Genomic DNA, 22,064 nt, shown 5'->3' with positions numbered 1-22,064 from the left:
GTGGTTATCAGTAATATCATTTTATAAATCAAATCAAACTTTATTTGTCACAACCTTACCGTGAAATGCTTACTTACAAGCACTTAACCAACCAGTTCAAGAAGATTAAAAAAAATATTTAACAAATAAACTAAAGTTAAAAACCAAAACTATAATGAGGCTATGACTCTGTGTGACTGGGGTCTCTGGTGTGTTATTATAGTTATACTGCACATCTTTAAGGCAATGAACACCGGGTTAATAACATGTATTTTGTTATGATACAGTGCATCATTATTCAGTTCATAACTGCTCAGTTTCTCACACAAAATAGTCTATAGATTACCAAACAGACACATTTTGTTTTAGTTGCTGACTGTATTTTTCCATTCTGTTGGTCTGTATTGTTCAATCTGTATTGTTAAACTTGAACCAACAGGGGGAGGTGTAACATGATACGTTTGTAATTCTGCGCCTAAAGAACGTTTGTCGACAATACAAAGTACTGAGATTAAAACTGAGAGAAAAGTGTTGTCAGGAAACAGCTTTATTTCTCATAAATATACAGTACAACAGAGACTCTGTCTCTCATGCACAACAGAGTATATACAGTACAACAGAGACTCTGTCTCTCATGCACAACAGAGTATGAATAGGAACAATATGTAACAACAGGAAAATGACAAAACAGAAATGAAGTTGAAAGTTCATTGCAGAAACAGACCGTTATAGCCACAAGTTAAAAACAGAGATCCAAAACAAACTAAATGTTTGACTGATCCTTACACTTCTATCTACAATAAGGTTCAGACTGTGAAAGTGAACATGTACATTTGGTCAAGAATGGAAATGTAGTCGACCGAACACGTGAAATGGAAAACAACTGTTGATTGTAATTCTTTATATCAAAAGAGCAAGACTGATATAGAGAAGGATTAGACAGAGATTGCTGACATCACTATCCAATCCTTCTTTATTTCATTCTGGAACCAGGAAGCACAGAGCTAACCCCTAGACCATTTAACCCTCCATAAACTTCCTGAAAACAAAAACCGCCGTTCAAGAGGCGAGACAAAGGTTATACTCATGCCCCTCTCCCATTGGAAATCAACCCCTATCCCTAGGAACTTTAATGCCTACAGATGCCTACAGATCCGAAACCAGTGGCTAAGTACAAGGAACATGGTGTACAGCCCATCTAGACTACCATGGGGCTAGGTGGAGCCATACCTTACTGCTTACACCTATCTGATCCATTGGAATCTACAAAGGGCCATCAAGAAGCATACATGGGATAAACGCAAAAGAGATTGATTTGAGATTAAGTAACACACCCCTTAGTAACCATATCATTGCTTATAGACTATTGACACCCCCTTTAGTAACCGTATCCCTGGTGATAGCCGTCCTGGTAACCGTCGTAGCCGTGGTGATGGTACCCGTAGCCTCCGTACTCGTCTTCCGGGCAGCGCATGCCCAGTGACTGCTGGATGGCCATCTCCTGCCTGCGGAGCTGCATAGAGTCCACCAGGTCGTAGATAATGGCCATGGACCACATGGGGCTCGGGTACCACGACTTGACGTTGCCATCCTTTCCCACCAGCAGCATGGAGAAGTACTCTGGGCTGATCTGGAAGTAGTTGCGGATGTCTTTGACCAGGGTGGCCGAGAGGCCCTCACGATCCACCGTGGCACTGCCTGGAAGGAGGAGAGAGAGATGGATAGGAGTCAGTCAATATCCTTTGGTACGATTGATGTCTTTGACTGAAGAGGCAGAGAGGCAGACTCGCTCCACGGCCAAGCTGCCCGTCTCAAGAGAAAGAAGGAATTAGGCCAAGCGGCCCCAGCCCCACCTCTCTGTCCCAGCCCCACCTCTCTGTCCCAGCCCCACCTCTCTGCCCCAGCTCCAACTCTCTGTCCCACCTCTCTGCTCCAGCCCCAGCTCTCTGCCCCAGCCCCACCTCTCTGCCCCAGCTCTCTGCCCCAGCCCCAGCTCTCTGCCCCAGCTCTCTGCCCCAGCCTCAACTCTCTGCCCCAGCCCCACCTCTCTGTCCCAGCCCCAGCTCTCTGCCCCAGCACCACCTCTCTGCCCCACCTCTCTGCTTAAGCCCCAGCTCTCTGCCCCAGGCCCACCTCTTTGCTCCAGCTCTCTGCCACATCTCCACCTCTCTGCCCCAGCCCTCTGCCTCAGCCCCACCTCTCTACCCCAGCCCCACCTCTCTGCCCCAGCTCTCTACCCCAACTCTCTACCCCAGCCCCAGCTCTTTGCCCCAGCTCTCTACCCCAGCCCCACCTCTCTGCCCCAGCTCTCTACCCCACCTCTCTGCCCCACCTCTCTGTCCCAGCCCCACCTCTCTGCCCCAGCTCTCTGCCCCAGCCCCAGCTCTCTGCCCCAGCCCCAGCTCTCTGCCCCAGCCCCAGCTCTCTGCCCCAGCCCCAGCTCTCTTCCCCAGCCCCAGCTCTCTTCCCCAGCCCCAGCTCTCTGCCCCAGCCCCAGCTCTCTGCCCCAGCCCCAGCTCTCTGCCCCAGCCCCAGCTCTCTGCCCCAGCCCCACCTCTCTGCCCCAGCCCCAGCTCTCTTCCCCAGCCCCAGCTCTCTGCCCCAGCCCCAGCTCTCTGCCCCAGCCCCAGCTCTCTGCCCCAGCCCCAGCTCTCTGCCCCAGCCCCAGCTCTCTGCCCCAGCCCCAGCTCTCTTCCCCAGCCCCAGCTCTCTTCCCCAGCCCCAGCTCTCTGCCCCAGCCCCAGCTCTCTGTCCCAGCCCCACCTCCCTGCCCCAGCTCTCTGCCCCAGCCCCAGCTCTCTGCCCCAGCTCTCTGCCCCAGACCCACCTCTCTGCCCCAGCCCCACCTCTCTGCCCCAGCTCCACCTCTCTGCCCCAGCTCTCTGCCCCAGCCCCGATCTCTTCCCCTGCAAAGCTACCACTTCATTCAAGGAAAGCTCCCCAAAGAGCTCATATGAATGCTATTTGGATGGGCAGAGAAATTAAAGGGAGGGTTTACATATTTCCTCCCTAACACCCCCACCACAGCAAATGTCTGTGTGCTTATGCAGCTGTGAGGGGTGTATGGATGGAGGGCCGTATGTGTTTGTGTTGATGGTGTGGTGTAGGCAGCAGCACCAACATGTTTTTGAGGTTGAGCCCCATACCACAGAGGAAAGATCAAAAAAGTGTATCTGGTAGCATGGAGAGAATAAATAAACAAGGCTGAGCTATAGGGACCTGGACCGGGGGAGACAGCAGGAGTTAGGGCTGAGGCTGGGCTATAGGGACAAGGACTGGGGGAGACAGCATGAGTTAGGGCTGAGCCTGGGCTATAGGGACAAGGACTGGGGGAGACAGCAGGAGTTAGGGCTGAGGCTGGGCTATAGGGGCAAGGACTGGGGGAGACAACAGGAGTTAGGGCTGAGGCTGGGCTATAGGGACAAGGACTGGGGGAGACAGCAGGAGTTAGGGCTGAGGCTGGGCTATAGGGACAAGGACTGGGGGAGACAGCAGGAGTTAAGGCTGGGCTATAGGGACAAGGACTGGGGGAGACAGCAGGACTTAGGGCTGAGGGTGGGCTATAGGGACAAGGACTGGGGGAGACAGCAGGAGTTAGGGCTGAGGCTGGGCTATAGGGACAAGGACTGGGGGAGACAACAGGAGTTAGGGCTGAGGCTGGGCTATAGGGACAAGGACTGGGGGAGACAGCAGGAGTTAGGGCTGAGGCTGGGCTACAGGGACAAGGACTGGGGGAGACAACAGGAGTTAGGGCTGAGGCTGGGCTATAGGGACAAGGACTGGGGGAGACAGCAGGAGTTAGGGCTGAGCCTGGGCTATAGGGACAAGGACTGGGGGAGACAGCAGGAGTTAGGGCTGAGCCTGGGCTATAGGGACAAGGACTGGGGGAGACAGCAGGAGTTAAGGCTGGGCTATAGGGACAAGGACTGGGGGAGACAGCAGGAGTTAGGGCTGAGGCTGGGCTATAGGGACAAGGACTGGGGGAGACAGCAGGAGTTAAGGCTGGGCTATAGGGACAAGGACTGGGGGAGACAGCAGGAGTTAGGGCTGAGCCTGGGCTATAGGGACAAGGACTGGGGGAGACAGCAGGAGTTAGGGCTGAGGCTGGGCTATAGGGACAAGGACTGGGGGAGACAGCAGGAGTTAGGGCTGAGGCTGGGCTATAGGGACAAGGACTGGGGGAGACAGCAGGAGTTAAGGCTGGGCTATAGGGACAAGGACTGGGGGAGACAGCAGGAGTTAGGGCTGGGCTATAGGGACTTGGACGGGGGAGACAGCAGGAGTTAGGGCTGAGGCTGGGCTATAGGGACAAGGACTGGGGGAGACAGCAGGAGTTAGGGCTGGGCTATAGGGACTTGGACGGGGGAGACAGCAGGAGTTAGGGCTGAGGCTGGGCTATAGGGACAAGGACTGGGGGAGACAGCAGGAATTAGGGCTGAGGCTGGGCTATAGGGACAAGGACTGGGGGAGACAGCAGGAGTTAGGGCTGAGGCTGGGCTATAGGGACAAGGACTGGGGGAGACAGCAGGAGTTAGGGCTGAGGCTGGGCTATAGGGACAAGGACTGGGGGAGACAACAGGAGTTAGGGCTGAGGCTGGGCTATAGGGACAAGGACTGGGGGAGACAGCAGGAGTTAGGGCTGAGGCTGGGCTACAGGGACAAGGACTGGGGGAGACAACAGGAGTTAGGGCTGAGGCTGGGCTATAGGGACAAGGACTGGGGGAGACAGCAGGAGTTAGGGCTGAGCCTGGGCTATAGGGACAAGGACTGGGGGAGACAGCAGGAGTTAGGGCTGAGCCTGGGCTATAGGGACAAGGACTGGGGGAGACAGCAGGAGTTAAGGCTGGGCTATAGGGACAAGGACTGGGGGAGACAGCAGGAGTTAGGGCTGAGGCTGGGCTATAGGGACAAGGACTGGGGGAGACAGCAGGAGTTAAGGCTGGGCTATAGGGACAAGGACTGGGGGAGACAGCAGGAGTTAGGGCTGAGCCTGGGCTATAGGGACAAGGACTGGGGGAGACAGCAGGAGTTAGGGCTGAGGCTGGGCTATAGGGACAAGGACTGGGGGAGACAGCAGGAGTTAGGGCTGAGGCTGGGCTATAGGGACAAGGACTGGGGGAGACAGCAGGAGTTAAGGCTGGGCTATAGGGACAAGGACTGGGGGAGACAGCAGGAGTTAGGGCTGGGCTATAGGGACTTGGACGGGGGAGACAGCAGGAGTTAGGGCTGAGGCTGGGCTATAGGGACAAGGACTGGGGGAGACAGCAGGAGTTAGGGCTGGGCTATAGGGACTTGGACGGGGGAGACAGCAGGAGTTAGGGCTGAGGCTGGGCTATAGGGACAAGGACTGGGGGAGACAGCAGGAGTTAGGGCTGAGGCTGGGCTATAGGGACAAGGACTGGGGGAGACAGCAAGAGTTAGGGCTGAGGCTGGGCTATAGGAACAAGGACTGGGGGAGACAGCAGGAGTTAGGGCTGAGGCTGGGCTATAGGGACAAGGACTGGGGGAGACAGCAGGAGTTAGGGCTGAGGCTGGGCTATAGGGACAAGGACTGGGGGAGACAGCAGGAATTAGGGCTGAGGCTAGGCTATAGGGACAAGGACTGGGGGAGACAGCAGGAGTTAGGGCTGAGGCTGGGCTATAGGGACAAGGACTGGGGGAGACAGCAGGAGTTAGGGCTGGGCTATAGGGACTTGGACGGGGGAGACAGCAGGAGTTAGGGCTGAGGCTGGGCTATAGGGACAAGGACTGGGGGAGACAGCAGGAGTTAGGGCTGAGCCTGGGCTATAGGGACAAGGACTGGGGGAGACAGCAAGAGTTAGGGCTGAGGCTGGGCTATAGGAACAAGGACTGGGGGAGACAGCAGGAGTTAGGGCTGAGGCTGGGCTATAGGGACAAGGACTGGGGGAGACAGCAGGAGTTAGGGCTGAGGCTGGGCTATAGGGACAAGGACTGGGGGAGACAGCAGGAATTAGGGCTGAGGCTAGGCTATAGGGACAAGGACTGGGGGAGACAGCAGGAGTTAGGGCTGAGGCTGGGCTATAGGGACAAGGACTGGGGGAGACAGCAGGAGTTAGGGCTGAGGCTGGGCTATAGGGACTTGGACTGGGGGAGACAGCAGGAGTTAGGGCTGAGCCTGGGCTATAGGGACAAGGACTGGGGGAGACAGCAGGAGTTAAGGCTGGGCTATAGGGACAAGGACTGGGGGAGACAGCAGGAGTTAGGGCTGGGCTATAGGGACTTGGACGGGGGAGACACCAGGAGTTAGGGCTGAGGCTGGGCTATAGGGACAAGGACTGGGGGAGACAGCAGGAGTTAGGGCTGAGGCTGGGCTATAGGGACAAGGACTGGGGGAGACAGCAAGAGTTAGGGCTGAGGCTGGGCTATAGGAACAAGGACTGGGGGAGACAGCAGGAGTTAGGGCTGAGGCTGGGCTATAGGGACAAGGACTGGGGGAGACAGCAGGAGTTAAGGCTGGCTATAGGGACAAGGACTGGGGGAGACAGCAGGAGTTAGGGCTGGGCTATAGGGACTTGGACGGGGGAGACAGCAGGAGTTAGGGCTGAGGCTGGGCTATAGGGACAAGGACTGGGGGAGACAGCAGGAGTTAGGGCTGAGGCTGGGCTATAGGGACAAGGACTGGGGGAGACAGCAGGAGTTAGGGCTGAGCCTGGGCTATAGGGACAAGGACTGGGGGAGACAGCAGGAGTTAGGGCTGAGCCTGGGCTATAGGGACAAGGACTGGGGGAGACAGCAGGAGTTAAGGCTGGGCTATAGGGACAAGGACTGGGGGAGACAGCAGGAGTTAGGGCTGAGGCTGGGCTATAGGGACAAGGACTGGGGGAGACAGCAGGAGTTAAGGCTGGGCTATAGGGACAAGGACTGGGGGAGACAGCAGGAGTTAGGGCTGAGCCTGGGCTATAGGGACAAGGACTGGGGGAGACAGCAGGAGTTAGGGCTGAGGCTGGGCTATAGGGACAAGGACTGGGGGAGACAGCAGGAGTTAGGGCTGAGGCTGGGCTATAGGGACAAGGACTGGGGGAGACAGCAGGAGTTAGGGCTGAGGCTGGGCTATAGGGACAAGGACTGGGGGAGACAGCAGGAGTTAAGGGTGGGCTATAGGGACAAGGACTGGGGGAGACAGCAGGAGTTAGGGCTGGGCTATAGGGACTTGGACGGGGGAGACAGCAGGAGTTAGGGCTGAGGCTGGGCTATAGGGACAAGGACTGGGGGAGACAGCAGGAGTTAGGGCTGGGCTATAGGGACTTGGACGGGGGAGACAGCAGGAGTTAGGGCTGAGGCTGGGCTATAGGGACAAGGACTGGGGGAGACAGCAGGAGTTAGGGCTGAGGCTGGGCTATAGGGACAAGGACTGGGGGAGACAGCAAGAGTTAGGGCTGAGGCTGGGCTATAGGAACAAGGACTGGGGGAGACAGCAGGAGTTAAGGCTGGGCTATAGGGACAAGGACTGGGGGAGACAGCAGGAGTTAGGGCTGAGCCTGGGCTATAGGGACAAGGACTGGGGGAGACAGCAGAAGTTAGGGCTGAGGCTGGGCTATAGGGACAAGGACTGGGGGAGACAGCAGGAGTTAGGGCTGAGGCTGGGCTATAGGGACTTGGACTGGGGGAGACAGCAGGAGTTAGGGCTGAGCCTGGGCTATAGGGACAAGGACTGGGGGAGACAGCAGGATTTAAGGCTGGGCTATAGGGACAAGGACTGGGGGAGACAGCAGGAGTTAGGGCTGGGCTATAGGGACTTGGACGGGGGAGACAGCAGGAGTTAGGGCTGAGGCTGGGCTATAGGGACAAGGACTGGGGGAGACAGCAGGAGTTAGGGCTGAGGCTGGGCTATAGGGACAAGGACTGGGGGAGACAGCAAGAGTTAGGGCTGAGGCTGGGCTATAGGAACAAGGACTGGGGGAGACAGCAGGAGTTAGGGCTGAGGCTGGGCTATAGGGACAAGGACTGGGGGAGACAGCAGGAGTTAAGGCTGGGCTATAGGGACAAGGACTGGGGGAGACAGCAGGAGTTAGGGCTGGGCTATAGGGACTTGGACGGGGGAGACAGCAGGAGTTAGGGCTGAGGCTGGGCTATAGGGACAAGGACTGGGGGAGACAGCAAGAGTTAGGGCTGAGGCTGGGCTATAGGAACAAGGACTGTGGGAGACAGCAGGAGTTAGGGCTGAGGCTGGGCTATAGGGACAAGGACTGGGGGAGACAGCAGGAGTTAGGGCTGAGGCTGGGCTATAGGGACAAGGACTGGGGGAGACAGCAGGAATTAGGGCTGAGGCTGGGCTATAGGGACAAGGACTGGGGGAGACAGCAGGAGTTAGGGCTGAGGCTGGGCTATAGGGACAAGGACTGGGGGAGACAACAGGAGTTAGGGCTGAGGCTGGGCTATAGGGACAAGGACTGGGGGAGACAGCAGGAGTTAGGGCTGAGCCTGGGCTATAGGGACAAGGACTGGGGGAGACAGCAGGAGTTAGGGCTGAGCCTGGGCTATAGGGACAAGGACTGGGGGAGACAGCAGGAGTTAGGGCTGAGGCTGGGCTATAGGGACAAGGACTGGGGGAGACAGCAGGAGTTAGGGCTGAGGCTGGGCTATAGGGACAAGGACTGGGGGAGACAGCAGGAGTTAGGGCTGAGGCTGGGCTATAGGGACAAGGACTGGGGGAGACAGCAGGAGTTAGGGCTGGGCTATAGGGACAAGGACTGGGGGAGACAGCAGGAGTTAGGGCTGAGGCTGGGCTATAGGGACAAGGACTGGGGGAGACAACAGGAGTTAGGGCTGAGGCTGGGCTATAGGGACAAGGACTGGGGGAGACAGCAGGAGTTAGGGCTGATGCTGGGCTATAGGGACAAGGACTGGGGGAGACAGCAGGAATTAGGGCTGAGGCTGGGCTATAGGGACAAGGACTGGGGGAGACAGCAGGAATTAGGGCTGAGGCTGGGCTATAGGGACTTGGACTGGGGGAGAGAGCAGGAGTTAGGGCTGAGGCTGGGCTATAGGGACAAGGACTGGGGGAGACAGCAGGAGTTAGGGCTGGGCTATAGGGACAAGGACTGGGGGAGACAGCAGGAGTTAGGGCTGAGGCTGGGCTATAGGAACAAGGACTGGGGGAGACAGCAGGAGTTAAGGCTGGGCTATAGGGACAAGGACTGGGGGAGACAGCAAGAGTTAGGGCTGAGGCTGGGCTATAGGGACAAGGACTGGGGGAGACAGCAGGAGTTGGGGCTGAGGCTGGGCTATAGGGACAAGGACTGGGGGAGACAGCAAGAGTTAGGGCTGAGGCTGGGCTATAGGGACAAGGACTGGGGGAGACAGCAGGAGTTAGGGCTGAGGCTGGTCTATAGGGACTTGGACTGGGGGAGACAGCAGGAGTTAGGGCTGAGGCTGGGCTATAGGGACAAGGACTGGGGGAGACAGCAGGAGTTAGGGCTGGGCTATAGGGACAAGGACTGGGGGAGACAGCAGGAGTTAGGGCTGAGGCTGGGCTATAGGGACAAGGACTGGGGGAGACAGCAGGAGTTAGGGCTGAGGCTGGGCTATAGGAACAAGGACTGGGGGAGACAGCAGGAGTTAAGGCTGGGCTATAGGGACAAGGACTGGGGGAGACAGCAAGAGTTAGGGCTGAGGCTGGGCTATAGGGACAAGGACTGGGGGAGACAGCAGGAGTTAGGGCAGAGGCTGGGCTATAGGGACAAGGACTGGGGGAGACAGCAAGAGTTAGGGCTGAGGCTGGGCTATAGGGACAAGGACTGGGGGAGACAGCAGGAGTTAGGGCTGAGGCTGGTCTATAGGGACTTGGACTGGGGTAGACAGCAGGAATTTGGGCTAAAGTTGAGCTACCTGCCTGCTAAGACAATTAAACAACATCCGACATTCAACAGCATGGGTGTACCCTCCATGTGTTTCCTGTTTTGTTTCATCTTCACAGCCATTTCCTGTATGAAGTATGATACACATAGGCGCTGTGGAGACAACAGGGTTCTCACCGTTGATTGGATAGAGCTCTAGTACTCCTCCCTGATCCACTGCCTCCATGCCGACCAGCTTCAGGATGGAGATGTGTCTCAGGCCTGGGTCACCATGGAAACCACCACCATACAGACAAACCCACAACAGAGAGGCCGTAGAAGCACATTAGAACAACAAAAACACCCAACAACAACAACTTACAACGTAAAGTCAAACGTCTCCTACTGAGCATCGAAGTCAGGGTTCTTCAACCTGTAAACAATAAGGAAAGAAGACGTTGATTGGTTAGGGAAATCTTTGTAGATTGAAGGTGTTCCTTAGTAAGAGAGAAACCTGTAGCGCCACTGAGTGTGCAGGGTTTTGATCCAACCCCGTGCAATAACACACACCTGATTCAGCTAAGTAACGGCCCAGAGAGAAGACCTTGATCTCCAGGATCAGAGTCGGAGCCTCCCCCAAAAACGGATATAATTCAACCACTTGTTTCATATTCATCTCTAAACATATTTATTCAATATGTGGATGCGGCTGTTCCTGATTAGAACCATCTGTGAGTTAGTCGTGATAATAGCGAGGGAATGTGAAGGACTTGTGTCCTGCTGAGCCAGACAGATGGTTGTTCTGAAGACAGAAAAACCACAGTAACCACATGAAAACACTGCTCTCTAAGGTGAGAGCCAAGAGCTGAATACCGCGGTACAAACCCAAAAGCAGAGTCAGCAGCTAGGAGAAGCCTTGTTTATCAGAGAAGCCAGGTTTGAACACACACACACCTAGCCAAGAGAAACAGAGGAGGGGATCACAGTTTTTGATCTGAGACTACAGAACTGGTAGATGAGTAGGGAGTTACACTTCCATGAACCTTTTCTGAGGGGTATATGCTGTGTGTGTGTGTGGTTTTGTGTGTGTGTGTGCGTGTGTGTGCGTGTGTGTGTGTGTGTGGTTGTGTATGTGTGTGTGAGTGGTTGTGTGTGTGTCTGTGTGTGTGTGTGGTTGTGTATGTGTGTGTGTGGTTGTGTGTGTGTCTGTGTGTGTGTGTGGTTGTGTATGTGTGTGTGAGTGAGTGAGAAGCAGTTATCATGGTCCTCCTCAGTTTCAGCGGCAGCAACACATGTATCATGACTACCTCAGCGTGTTTACCTATCAAGCTAAAATGTAACAGATGAATTGAGAGCCCGAGTGTTGTTGACCGTGTTCCTCCAGATGAGGTCAGGTCTGAATGGAGGCTGTTGTAAATCTAATATGATTTACACCTGCTGGGAACCACAGGGTGCTGTGTGTGTGTGTGTGTGTGTGTGTGTGTGTGTGTGTGTGTGTGTGTGTGTGTGTGTGTGTGTGTGTGTGTGTGCTGATTTATATCTGTTGTGTGTGTACCAGAGGTTGGCACAACAAGTCCCAGACTGGTAAAACTCCTGACCCTATACGGACATGATTAATTTGTTGTTAAAAGGTTTAATATTGGTAATGGTGGAACCAGAGCAGGTCACATGGTTTAAAAAATAAAACTCCTGGAAAAACTCCTGCCCCTGGGAAGGATGAAAATCCTGTTACAGCTACAGCCACCGTGTTCTTGTTAATATGAATTAGATTTTAAGGAAGGACTAGCGAGGGTTTCCTATACACAAACACAGAGAAAGCAAAATGATTGCACAGTAAAATGGCTGAGCTTGCTTTATTCAGGTTGGCATCGTGTAGCCCCGCCCTATGCAACCGTAGGCCTTAATTAAAAATGAACTCAGTCTATGTCAGCTATTGTGTTTATTAATCAATTCCAGTGTCAATATATTTCAGTCATTATATATTTTTTAACAAAATCAAGAGTGGTATGAAAAGTGTGTCCTCGCTACAAGTTTTCCAGAGGCCATGGGGAGACCACGGGATGATCCACACAGAGCCCAGATGATACTGCTGGCAGCACGCTGCTAGTGGATGGCTCTGATTTGACAACTGCCCAGTTTGTGTGTGTGTGTGTGCCTGTGTGCGTGTGAGCAGTTTATGGCCTGCTTCAGAAACAACGTGTCTCCCTGTTGATCTGAAAGTATAAGATAAATATGGTAAATATGGTAATAACTCAATGATTCCTTCTAATACTCACCCAGGTTGCAGGCTTGGCTGGTCAGGGCGTGAAGCTGCTGCTGATAGGCCCATTCCTCATCGTTGGGGGCGGAGATTACAAACAGGCGACGCCTCCAACGGAACCTGAGAACCCAAAGACGGAACGACGATGAGATGCAGTAGGATTAAACTATACGGTGATGTCATCAATCTCACGTATTTAAAGATCCTACAAGGCACTTCCTCAAGACTTGAACCAGGGTCACTTCCTGTATAAACACTGTGAGTCATTAGAACCAACAACCAACCCACTGGGTACTGACATCATTTCAACGTCTAGTTTAGATTTACATCTGGTTGAGTTGTCAACTAACGTGAATTCAACAAAACATGTCACCATGTCATTGGATTTCGGTAACAAGTTATGTGAGAAAAAATAAATTTATTTACGTTGATGACTCTACAATCAGTTTTCCACGTTGATTCAACGTCATCACATATAACTTTTTTTTATTTTGAAATGATGTGGAACACAGTTGACTCAACCAGTTTTTGCCCAGTGGGAAGTCATTTCCCGTCTGAACACTGTGGGTCACGGTCATTAGACTGGAATTTAGTCTCCATGGCAACAAACCACAGTCAATCTGGTTAAAACATTTCAGTTAAATACAATATGCAGCACCAGTCAAAAGTTTGGACTCACCTACTCATTCAAGGGATTTTCTTCATTTTTACTGTTCTCTACATTGTAGAATAATAGTGATGACATCAAAACTATGAAATAACACATATGGAATCATGTAGTAACCAAAAAAGTGTTAATTAAACAAATCAAAATATATTTGAGATTTGAAATTCTTCAAAGTAGCCACCCTTTGCCTTGATAACAGCTTTGCATACCCTTGGCATTCTCTCAACCAGCTTCATGAGGTAGCCATCTGGAAGACATTTCAATGAACAGGTGTGCCTTGTTAAAGTTAATTAGTGGAATTTCTTTCCTACTTAACAGTTTGTGAGCCAATCAGTTGTGTTGTGACAATGTAGGGTGTTATAGGTGTGTCCAAACGTTTGACTGGTACTGTAGATATATAAAAGTGTGTGGACCCCTTTCAAATTAGTGGATTCGGCTACTCCAGCCACACCTGTTTGTGACAGGTGTATAAAATCGATCACACATCTATGCAATTTACATAGACAAACATTGGCAGTAGAATGACCTTACTAAAGAGCTCAGTGACTTTCAACCTGGCACGGTCATAGGGTGCCAATTTTACAACAAGTGAGTTTGTCAAACTCCTGCCCTGCTAGGGCTGCCCCTGTCAACTGTATGTTCCGTTATTTTAAAGTGGAAATGTCTAGGAGCTACAAAGAGTCAGCCGCAAAGTGGTAGGCCACACAAGTTGACAGAACGGGACCAACGAGTGCTGAAGTCCGTAGCGATGTCCTAAGGTTAAAACACTCAATACCGAGATCCAAACTGCCTCTGGAAGCAACATCAGCACAAGAACTGTTCGTCGGGAGCTTCATGAAATAGGTTTCCATGGCCGAGCAGCCCACAAGCCTTAGATCACACCATGCGCAATGCCAAGTGTCGGCTGGAGTTGTGTAAAGCTCGCCGCCACTGGACTCTGCAATGGAAACACCTTATCCAGAGTGATGAATCACGCTTCACCATCTGGCAGTCTGACGGACCAATCTGGGTTTAGCAGACGCCAGGAGAACGCTACCTGCCTGAAAGTGCCAACTGTAAAGTTTGGTTTATGAGGAATAATGGCTTGGGGCTCTTTTTCATGGTTTGGGCTAGGCTTCTTAGTTCCAGTGAAGGGAAATCTTAACACTACAGCATACAAGAACATTCTAGACGATTCTGTGCTTCCAACTTTGTGGCAACAGTTTGGGGAAGGCCCTTTTCGGTTTCAGCATTACAATGCCCCCATGCAATAATTGAGGTCCATACAGAAAGTTTTTTTTTTCCGAGATCGGTGTGGAAGAACTTGACTGGCCTGCATAGAGCCCTGACCTCAACCCCATCGAACATCTTTGGGAAAAATTGGAAAGCCTAATCGCCCAAAATCTGTGCCCGACCTCACTAATGCTCTTGTGGCTGAATGGAAGCAAGTCCCTGCAGCAATGTTCCAACATCTAGTGGAAATCCTTCCCAGAAGAGTGGAGGCTGTTATAGCAGCAAAGGGGGGACCAACTTCATATTAATGCCTATGATTTTGGAATGAGATGTTCGACAAGCAGGTGTCCACATACTGTTGGTCATGTAGTGTATAAACGGGACCATAGTCAATTGATCCAAGAGCAAGGTGTTAGTGTATCCTACAATACTGGAAATGAAATATTAATTTTAGCAGACACATTTATCCAAAGAGACTTACAGTTATGTGTACATGCATTTTTTTTAACGTAATGGTTGGTTAGTGTTAATATTAATGTTGACATGGCCACCTGTCAATTCTGACCAATCCTCAGCCAGATCCTTACCTGGCAGAATGAGGCAATATTCACACCGGCTATGGAGCAAAATGTATGTTTCATATGGAGCAAAATTTCAGATTCCAGCCATTCCCAGCCACAACCATAGGCGTGACACACACACACACACACACACACACACACACACACACACACACACACACACACACACACACACACACACACACACACACACACACACACACTACCTGGAGAGGAAGTTCTCAAGTGATCTTGGTTTGTCCTCCTTTTTGCAGGCCACTCCATCTCTCTTCTGCTGTTCCATCTCTCTGATGCGAGAGGTGAAGGTGTCAATGTAATCGAACACAGCCTTCATGGCAATGGGAACCTCATAGGATTGCTGTTGGAGGGACACACGTCATTAAGTCAGTGGACCAAAAAGGTAACCAACCAATGAAGGATTTGAGTGTACATATTATTCTAGTGGTCAGGAGAGAAATGTAAGAAATGCTATAATGATTCCAATATTCCTAGAAAAATCTTGGAATACAGGATACAGGGTTTTCAAGAGACTGAGCAATGTGTTCCAGTTTGCTGTGACTTCACAGGCATTCTCTGCATGTTTCTGAGAAGCACAACCAGAGCAGCGGGCCATGGGGTTCAACAGAGCGGGCCATGGGGTTCAACACAGTGGGCCATGGGATTCAACACAGCGGGCCATGGGGTTCAACACAGCAGGCCATGGGGTTCAACAGAGCGGGCCATGGGGTTCAACAGAGCGGGCCATGGGGTTCAACAGAGCGGGCCATGGGGTTCAACACAGTGGGCCATGGGGTTCAACAGAGCGGGCCATGGGGTTCAACAGAGCGGGCCATGGGGTTCAACACAGCGGGCCATGGGGTTCAACACAGCGGGCCATGGGGTTCAACACAGCGGGCCATGGGGTTCAACACAGCGGGCCATGGGGTTCAACACAGCGGGCCATGGGGTTCAACAGAGCGGGCCATGGGGTTCAACACAGCGGGCCATGGGGTTCAACACAGCGGGCCATGGGGTTCAACACAGCGGGCCATGGGGTTCAACACAGCGGGCCATGGGGTTCAACACAGCGGGCCATGGGGTTCAACACAGCGGGCCATGGGGTTCAACACAGCGGGCCATGGGGTTCAACACAGCAGGCCATGGGGTTCAACACAGCTGTCTGTAATAGTCTTTCCTGTCTGTAATAGACTGTCCTGTCTGTAATAGACTGTCTTGTCTGTAATAGACTGTCCTGTCTGTAATAGTCTTTCCTGTCTGTAATAGACTGTCCTGTCTGTAATAGACTGTCCTGTCTGTAATAGACTGTCCTGTCTGTAATAGACTGACCTGTCTGTAATAGACTGTCCTGTCTGTAATAGACTGTCCTGTCTGTAATAGTCTTCCTGTCTGTAACAGACTGTCCTGTCTGTAATAGACTGTCCTGTCTGTAATAGACTGTCCTGTCTGTACTGACAGCAGTAGAGGGTTGGTTAAACACTGGAGTCTTTGTTGAATATGTCTAAAAACAGCCGATTTACACACTGCTGTTATGAGAAGGTCACGTTGTGTGAATTGAACCCGTGTTTGATCACTGCAGGAGGTTTACAGTATGGTGAAGGCTGGTCAACCAACATGAGTATTGGTCTAATGGGCTCAACAGAGAGGTTAGGTGTGTGTGCTCCATTTAGTTCACTTGGCAAGACGATTGGGTTGAGTACAGGCTTTAGGTCTAAATGGAATGGTGAGCTAAATTAAGCACATCTATTAGGAAAGAGAGAGATACAGAGAGAGAGAGAGAGATACAGAGAAAGAGAGAGATACAAAGAGAGAGAGAGATGCAGAGAAACAGAAAGAGAGAGATAGAGAAAGAGAGAGATACAGAGAGAGCAAGAGATACCAAGAGAGAATGAAAGAGATACTGATAGACAGAGAGTTAACCCCATAGAACTTCTATGAAATGATTGTTATAATTCATAATTGTATTGGTAACCCCACCTTGAATCTCATGTCAGTGTCAGTGACGACCATGTAGAAGTGGTTGACGGTCATACTGAACTCCTTCCTCAGCTCTGTAATCACATCCTGGTTCACCAGGTCCTCCTGACGAAGACCCTTCATAGGCTTATCATTCTCTGAGAGGGGAGGAATGAGAGAGACAGAGACAGAGGCAGAGACAGAGACAGAGTGAGAGAGAAAGAGAGAGAGAGAGAGATAGAGAGAGAGAAAATGAAGAAAGAGTCAGCATTTAACACGGATTGGACAACCCCCTTCCAATCAGAGGACCGGATTGGTTGACAATTGACCGACCAGAAGGCGTGTGCAGCCTCAATAGTAAATATAGGTCCATATTAGTCCACAGCATGTTCGGGATAGATTATTAGTACTCCACCTATGCCTGTCTCTTCAGCTCTGCAAACTTCAGAGTGGTATGGAGGAGACAAGTGGAAGGGACTAAGAGTTGTTTTTTGATGAGCAGTAAAATAATCTCAAGGGCAGAGATTTACCACCCAAAAGGAGGGCAATCGTGTGTTTACTCTAGGTTTACTGCTTCCTCTACGGAGAAGAGACACACACGCACACACACCTCAGTCAATCACTCACTCATTCACACTGACACCCTCTCTATTACACTGGCACTTCCCTCTCTCAAAAAGAGTTCAAGGAAGATGGCTGAAGCGGGAGAAGCACACCTAGATTGTTTATCTTATTTTTATTTCCTTCAAATCTAAGGCATTTCTCACTCTGTTTTAACATGGATATTCCTTCTCAAAAAATGTATTCACAATTTTTTTCCTCCTATCGAATTGAATCCAGAACACCCAGAAGACCACAGCTGTCTTTAATATGAGGTGATGATAGAAGACCACAGCTGTCTTCAATATGAGGTGATGATAGAAGACCACAGCTGTCTTCAATATGAGGTGATGGTAGAAGACCACAGCTTTCTTTATTATGAGGTGACAATAGAAGACCACAGCTGTCTTTAATATGAGGTGATGATAGAAGACCACAGCTGTCTTCAATATGAGGTGATGGTAGAAGACCACAGCTGTCTTTATTATGAGGTGACAATAGAAGACCACAGCTGTCTTTAATATGAGGTGATGCTAGAAGACCACAGCTGTCTTCAATATGAGGTGATGGTAGAAGACCACAGCTGTCTTTAATATGAGGTGATGATAGAAGACCACAGCTGTCTTTAATATGAGGTGATGATAGAAGACCACAGCTGTCTTTAATATGAGGTGATGACAAAAGACCACAGCTGTCTTTAATATGAGGTGACGGTAGACGGCCACAGCTGTCTTTGTTATGAGGTGATGATAGAAGACCACAGCTCTCTTTGTTATGAGGTGATGACAGAAGACCACAGCTGTCTTTAATATCAGGTGATGACAGAAGACCACAGCTGTCTTTAATATCAGGTGATGATAGAAGATCACAGCTGTCTTTAATACCAGGTGATGATAGAAGACCACGGCTGTCTTCAGTAGTGACTATATGTTAAGTTACTGTATGTTTTGACTGTAAACCGATCATTCTCCATACCTAGGATGATTTTGACACGATATGTTAATTAGGGACCCAAAACATCTGAAATGCATTATGTTAGTACCGTATCAACAAAGGTTTCACACCGATATATAACCAATATGAAGATGAAGATTTTTTAAACCCAAAATCAAACCCTTTCTACAGAAAACATTTTCACCTTCACTTGGATTACATACAGTATATCTGTAGGTACATGGTTTCTAAGGAAAAGCAGTGTTGAGTCCTATCTGGTTTGGGTAAGTTTTAATAGTCACAGTGGGAACAACATCCCTTATACACTTTCTAATGAACTCAGTCACCGTGTTCGTGTATACATCAATGTTATTCTCCGAGGCTACCCAGAACATATCTCAGTTCACGTGATCAAAACAATATTTAAGCATGGACTCTGATTGGTCAGACCAGCGCTGAATAAACCTTAGCATGAGTACTTCCTGTTTGAGTTTCTGCCTGCATGAAGGGAGGAACAAAATGGAATCGTGATCTGATTTGCCGAAGGGAGGGCGGGGGAGGGCCTTGTCGGCTTCCCGCAAGAGAGAATATCAGTGGTTGAGTGTTTTCCCAGCGCGAGTTCTACAGTCAATATATTGATAGAACTTCAGTAGCGTTTTCCAAAAATGTGTTTTAATAAAATCCCCAGTGACAATAAATGTGGCCTCAGGATATGTGGTGTCCAATTTGCATAAAGTCCGGTGTAGATCCTTGAGGGCCGTTGTGGTATCGGCTTGAGGGGGAATATACACGGCTGTGACTGTAACCCGAAGATAATTCTCTTCGAGGTAATACGGTCAGCTTGTGTTTTTTTGGACACATATTTTAACCCCTTATTGTTGGGAATGAGATGCATGCATAAACAGATATCTCTAGCTTAAATTGACAGATTTTGATGGGGATTTTTTTCTTATGTCTCTTAGATTGACCAATGGGTGCTTCAATAGACTCTGAAGGATTACCTCAGAAAGCTTAGTTAAGATACATTCTCACTGCTTAAGCCTGTCTTTCCTCTCAGTACCCTATCACTTTCACTTGCTCTGTCCTATCACCAGGCTTACTTAAAGATCAATCCAGATCTGCTTCTTTCCACTTTAATGTTCAGCCCAATGAGACATGGGTTCCAACCTGAATGTGTGTTTTGCTCATTTCCTGTCAATGATCCCACAGTTAGTTTCCTGTAACTGCCTATTATAGTCTACGGTGACATACAGAGGCCAATCAACTGAGCACACATCTGGTATGAGAGAGTAAACGCCATTACGTCTCATCTATGGGAGCCAGAGGTATTTGCCACTGTCACATTGTCATCATAACCAGTATGTTCAGTGTCATCGTTTGAGCCTCTGTGCTGCAGACACTGTAAAAACACCTGGAATCCTTCAGTTTAAGACAGAAGGGGTGAAATAAGGATACAACAGTCACAAGGTCCTTATTCAGTTTCCATCTGGAACTCGGCATGTAAGTTAGGGGACATGAAGGACTAGAGGAAATGTGTACAAGTGAATTTAAGACATGAATTACAGTAGGGCTGAATATTTTACAAATACATTTACTTGAAGAACAGTGCAGATGAAGAGTTTGGTAACAGAATGATAGTTTGTGCTGTTTGTGTTGCCATTCAGTTATCAAACATTGCATCTGCACTGTTCTTCAAGTAAATTAGTTTTTTTGTCAAATATTCAGTGGACATTTTAAAGGTAGTCCCTGTGCGGTTTGTTTAACTTTGCAATCATTGGTTTATGTTTGGCACATATTTTAAAGTAAAACAATCTGAGTCTCAGCATCAGTCTGTTACAATGGAAATGCTCAGTATCACCTGGAAGACACTAAACCAGAATGATCTAACCAGTACAACCAGAAAGTTGATCTTCTCCTCCTGACACAGACCATGTGTTCTTCTCCTGACCCAGACCCTGTCTTCTCCTCCTGACACAGACCCTGTCTTCTCCTCCTGACACAGACCATGTGTTCTCCTCCTGACACAGACCCTGTCTTCTCCTCCTGACCCAGACCCTGTGTTCTCCTCCTGACCCAGACCCTGTCTTCTCTTCCTGACACAGACCCTAACTTCTCCTCCTGACCCGGACCCTGTCTTCTCCTCCTGACCCAGACCCTGTCTTCTCCTCCTGACACAGACCCTGTCTTCTCCTCCTGACCCAGACCCTGTCTTCTCTTCCTGACACAGACCCTGTCTTCTCCTCCTGAACCGGACCCTGTGTTCTCCTCCTGACACAGACCCTGTGTTCTCCTCCTGACCCAGACCCTGTCTTCTCTTCCTGACACAGACCCTGTCTTCTCCTCCTGAACCGGACCCTGTCTTCTCCTCCTGACCCAGACCCTATCTTCTCCTCCTGAACCGGACCCTGTCTTCTCCTCCTGACCCAGACCCTGTGTTCTCCTCCTGACACAGACCCTGTCTTCTCCTCCTGACACAGACCCTGTGTTCTCCTCCTGACCCAGACCCTGTCTTCTCCTCCTGATCCAGACCCGGTCTTCTCCTCCTGAACCCAGACCCGGTCTTCTCCTCCTGACACAGACCCTGTCTTCTCCTCCTGAACCGGACCCTGTCTTCTCCTCCTGACCCAGACCTAGTCTTCTCCTCCTGAACCCGGACCCTGTCTTCTCCTCCTGACCCAGACCTAGTCTTCTCCTCCTGAACCCGGACCCTTTCTTCTCCTCCTGACCCAGACCCTGTGTTCTCCTCCTGACCCAGACCCTGTCTTCTCCTCCTGACCTGGACCCTGTCTTCTCCTCCTGACCCGGACTCTGTCTTCTCCTCCTGAACTGGACCCTGTCTTCTCCTCCTGACCCGGACCCTGTCTTCTCCTCCTGACCCGGACCCTGTCTTCTCCTCCTGACACAGACCCTGTCTTCTCCTCCTGAACCGGACCCTGTCTTCTCCTCCTGACCCAGACCTAGTCTTCTCCTCCTGAACCCGGACCCTGTCTTCTCCTCCTGACCCAGACCTAGTCTTCTCCTCCTGAACCCGGACCCTTTCTTCTCCTCCTGACCCAGACCCTGTGTTCTCCTCCTGACCCAGACCCTGTCTTCTCCTCCTGACCTGGACCCTGTCTTCTCCTCCTGACCCGGACTCTGTCTTCTCCTCCTGAACTGGACCCTGTCTTCTCCTCCTGACCCGGACCCTGTCTTCTCCTCCTGACCCGGACCCTGTCTTCTCCTCCTGACACAGACCCTGTCTTCTCCTCCTGACCCAGACCCTGTCTTCTCCTCCTGATCCGGACCCTGTCTTCTCCTCCTGACCCGGACCCTGTCTTCTCCTCCTGACCCGGACCCTGTCTTCTCCTCCTGACCCGGACCCTGTCTTCTCCTCCTGACCCGGACCCTGTCTTCTCCTCCTGACACAGACCCTGTCTTCTCCTCCTGACCCAGACCCTGTCTTCTCCTCCTGACCCGGACCCTGTCTTCTCCTCCTGACCCGGACTCTGTCTTCTCCTCCTGACCTGGACCCTGTCTTCTCCTCCTGAACTGGACCCTGTCTTCTCCTCCTGAACTGGACCCTGTCTTCTCCTCCTGAACTGGACCCTGTCTTCTCCTCCTGAACTGGACTCTGTCTTTGTGAAAGCCTTCCATATCTTACATCCTCTCTGTATACTGTTTACCATTCAATGTTTATAGTGCCCCATTCACCTCCATTCACCTCCATTCACCCCCATTCACCTCCATTCACCGAACCATTTGACACCACATTAAGATGGTGGTGTCGACCCTGTCTGTAGTGGTATGATGGTTTAAGGTACTTACCCAGCTGGTAGTGGTCTATCTTCATGGTGGAGTTGGTGAGTGTGCCAAAGATAGTGATGATGGAGACTTTCCTGATGGCCATCTCACACACCGTCTCCAGGTACTCATCCCTCTGTTGCAGGTACATAGTGCTCTCCTCACTGGGGGCTGTTATGATCTGGAGACACACACAGAGAAAGAAAGACTGGGTTAGACCGGGTTACACACACCGCTGTTGACATTATGTTTACATTAGACAGTGGGGAGGGAGAGGATGAGGACTGTATTTCCCACACTGC

At 50.9% G+C, this 22,064-nt stretch overlaps 1 protein-coding gene across 1 annotated transcript in view; it reads right to left on the bottom strand.

The window, feature by feature from the left end:
* Positions 1-508: 508 nt before the first annotated feature.
* Positions 509-22,064, bottom strand: part of LOC109870701 (coiled-coil domain-containing protein 80) — a 33,471-nt gene continuing 11,915 nt past the window's right edge. Inside the window, exons 4-9 of the mRNA XM_031800810.1 lie at positions 21,787-21,943; positions 16,471-16,607; positions 14,703-14,854; positions 12,053-12,156; positions 9,975-10,058; positions 509-1,677 (exon numbers count right to left, since the gene is read on the bottom strand). Of these exons, the coding sequence (XP_031656670.1) occupies positions 1,358-1,677; positions 9,975-10,058; positions 12,053-12,156; positions 14,703-14,854; positions 16,471-16,607; positions 21,787-21,943 (954 nt within the window). The 3' untranslated portion in view covers positions 509-1,357. The remainder of the gene's footprint in view (positions 1,678-9,974; positions 10,059-12,052; positions 12,157-14,702; positions 14,855-16,470; positions 16,608-21,786; positions 21,944-22,064) is intronic.

Source organism: Oncorhynchus kisutch, linkage group LG2, assembly GCF_002021735.2.
Source record: "Oncorhynchus kisutch isolate 150728-3 linkage group LG2, Okis_V2, whole genome shotgun sequence".
In the NCBI taxonomy this organism is placed as follows: domain Eukaryota; kingdom Metazoa; phylum Chordata; class Actinopteri; order Salmoniformes; family Salmonidae; genus Oncorhynchus; species Oncorhynchus kisutch.
This window is presented reverse-complemented; position numbering and strand designations above follow the sequence as displayed.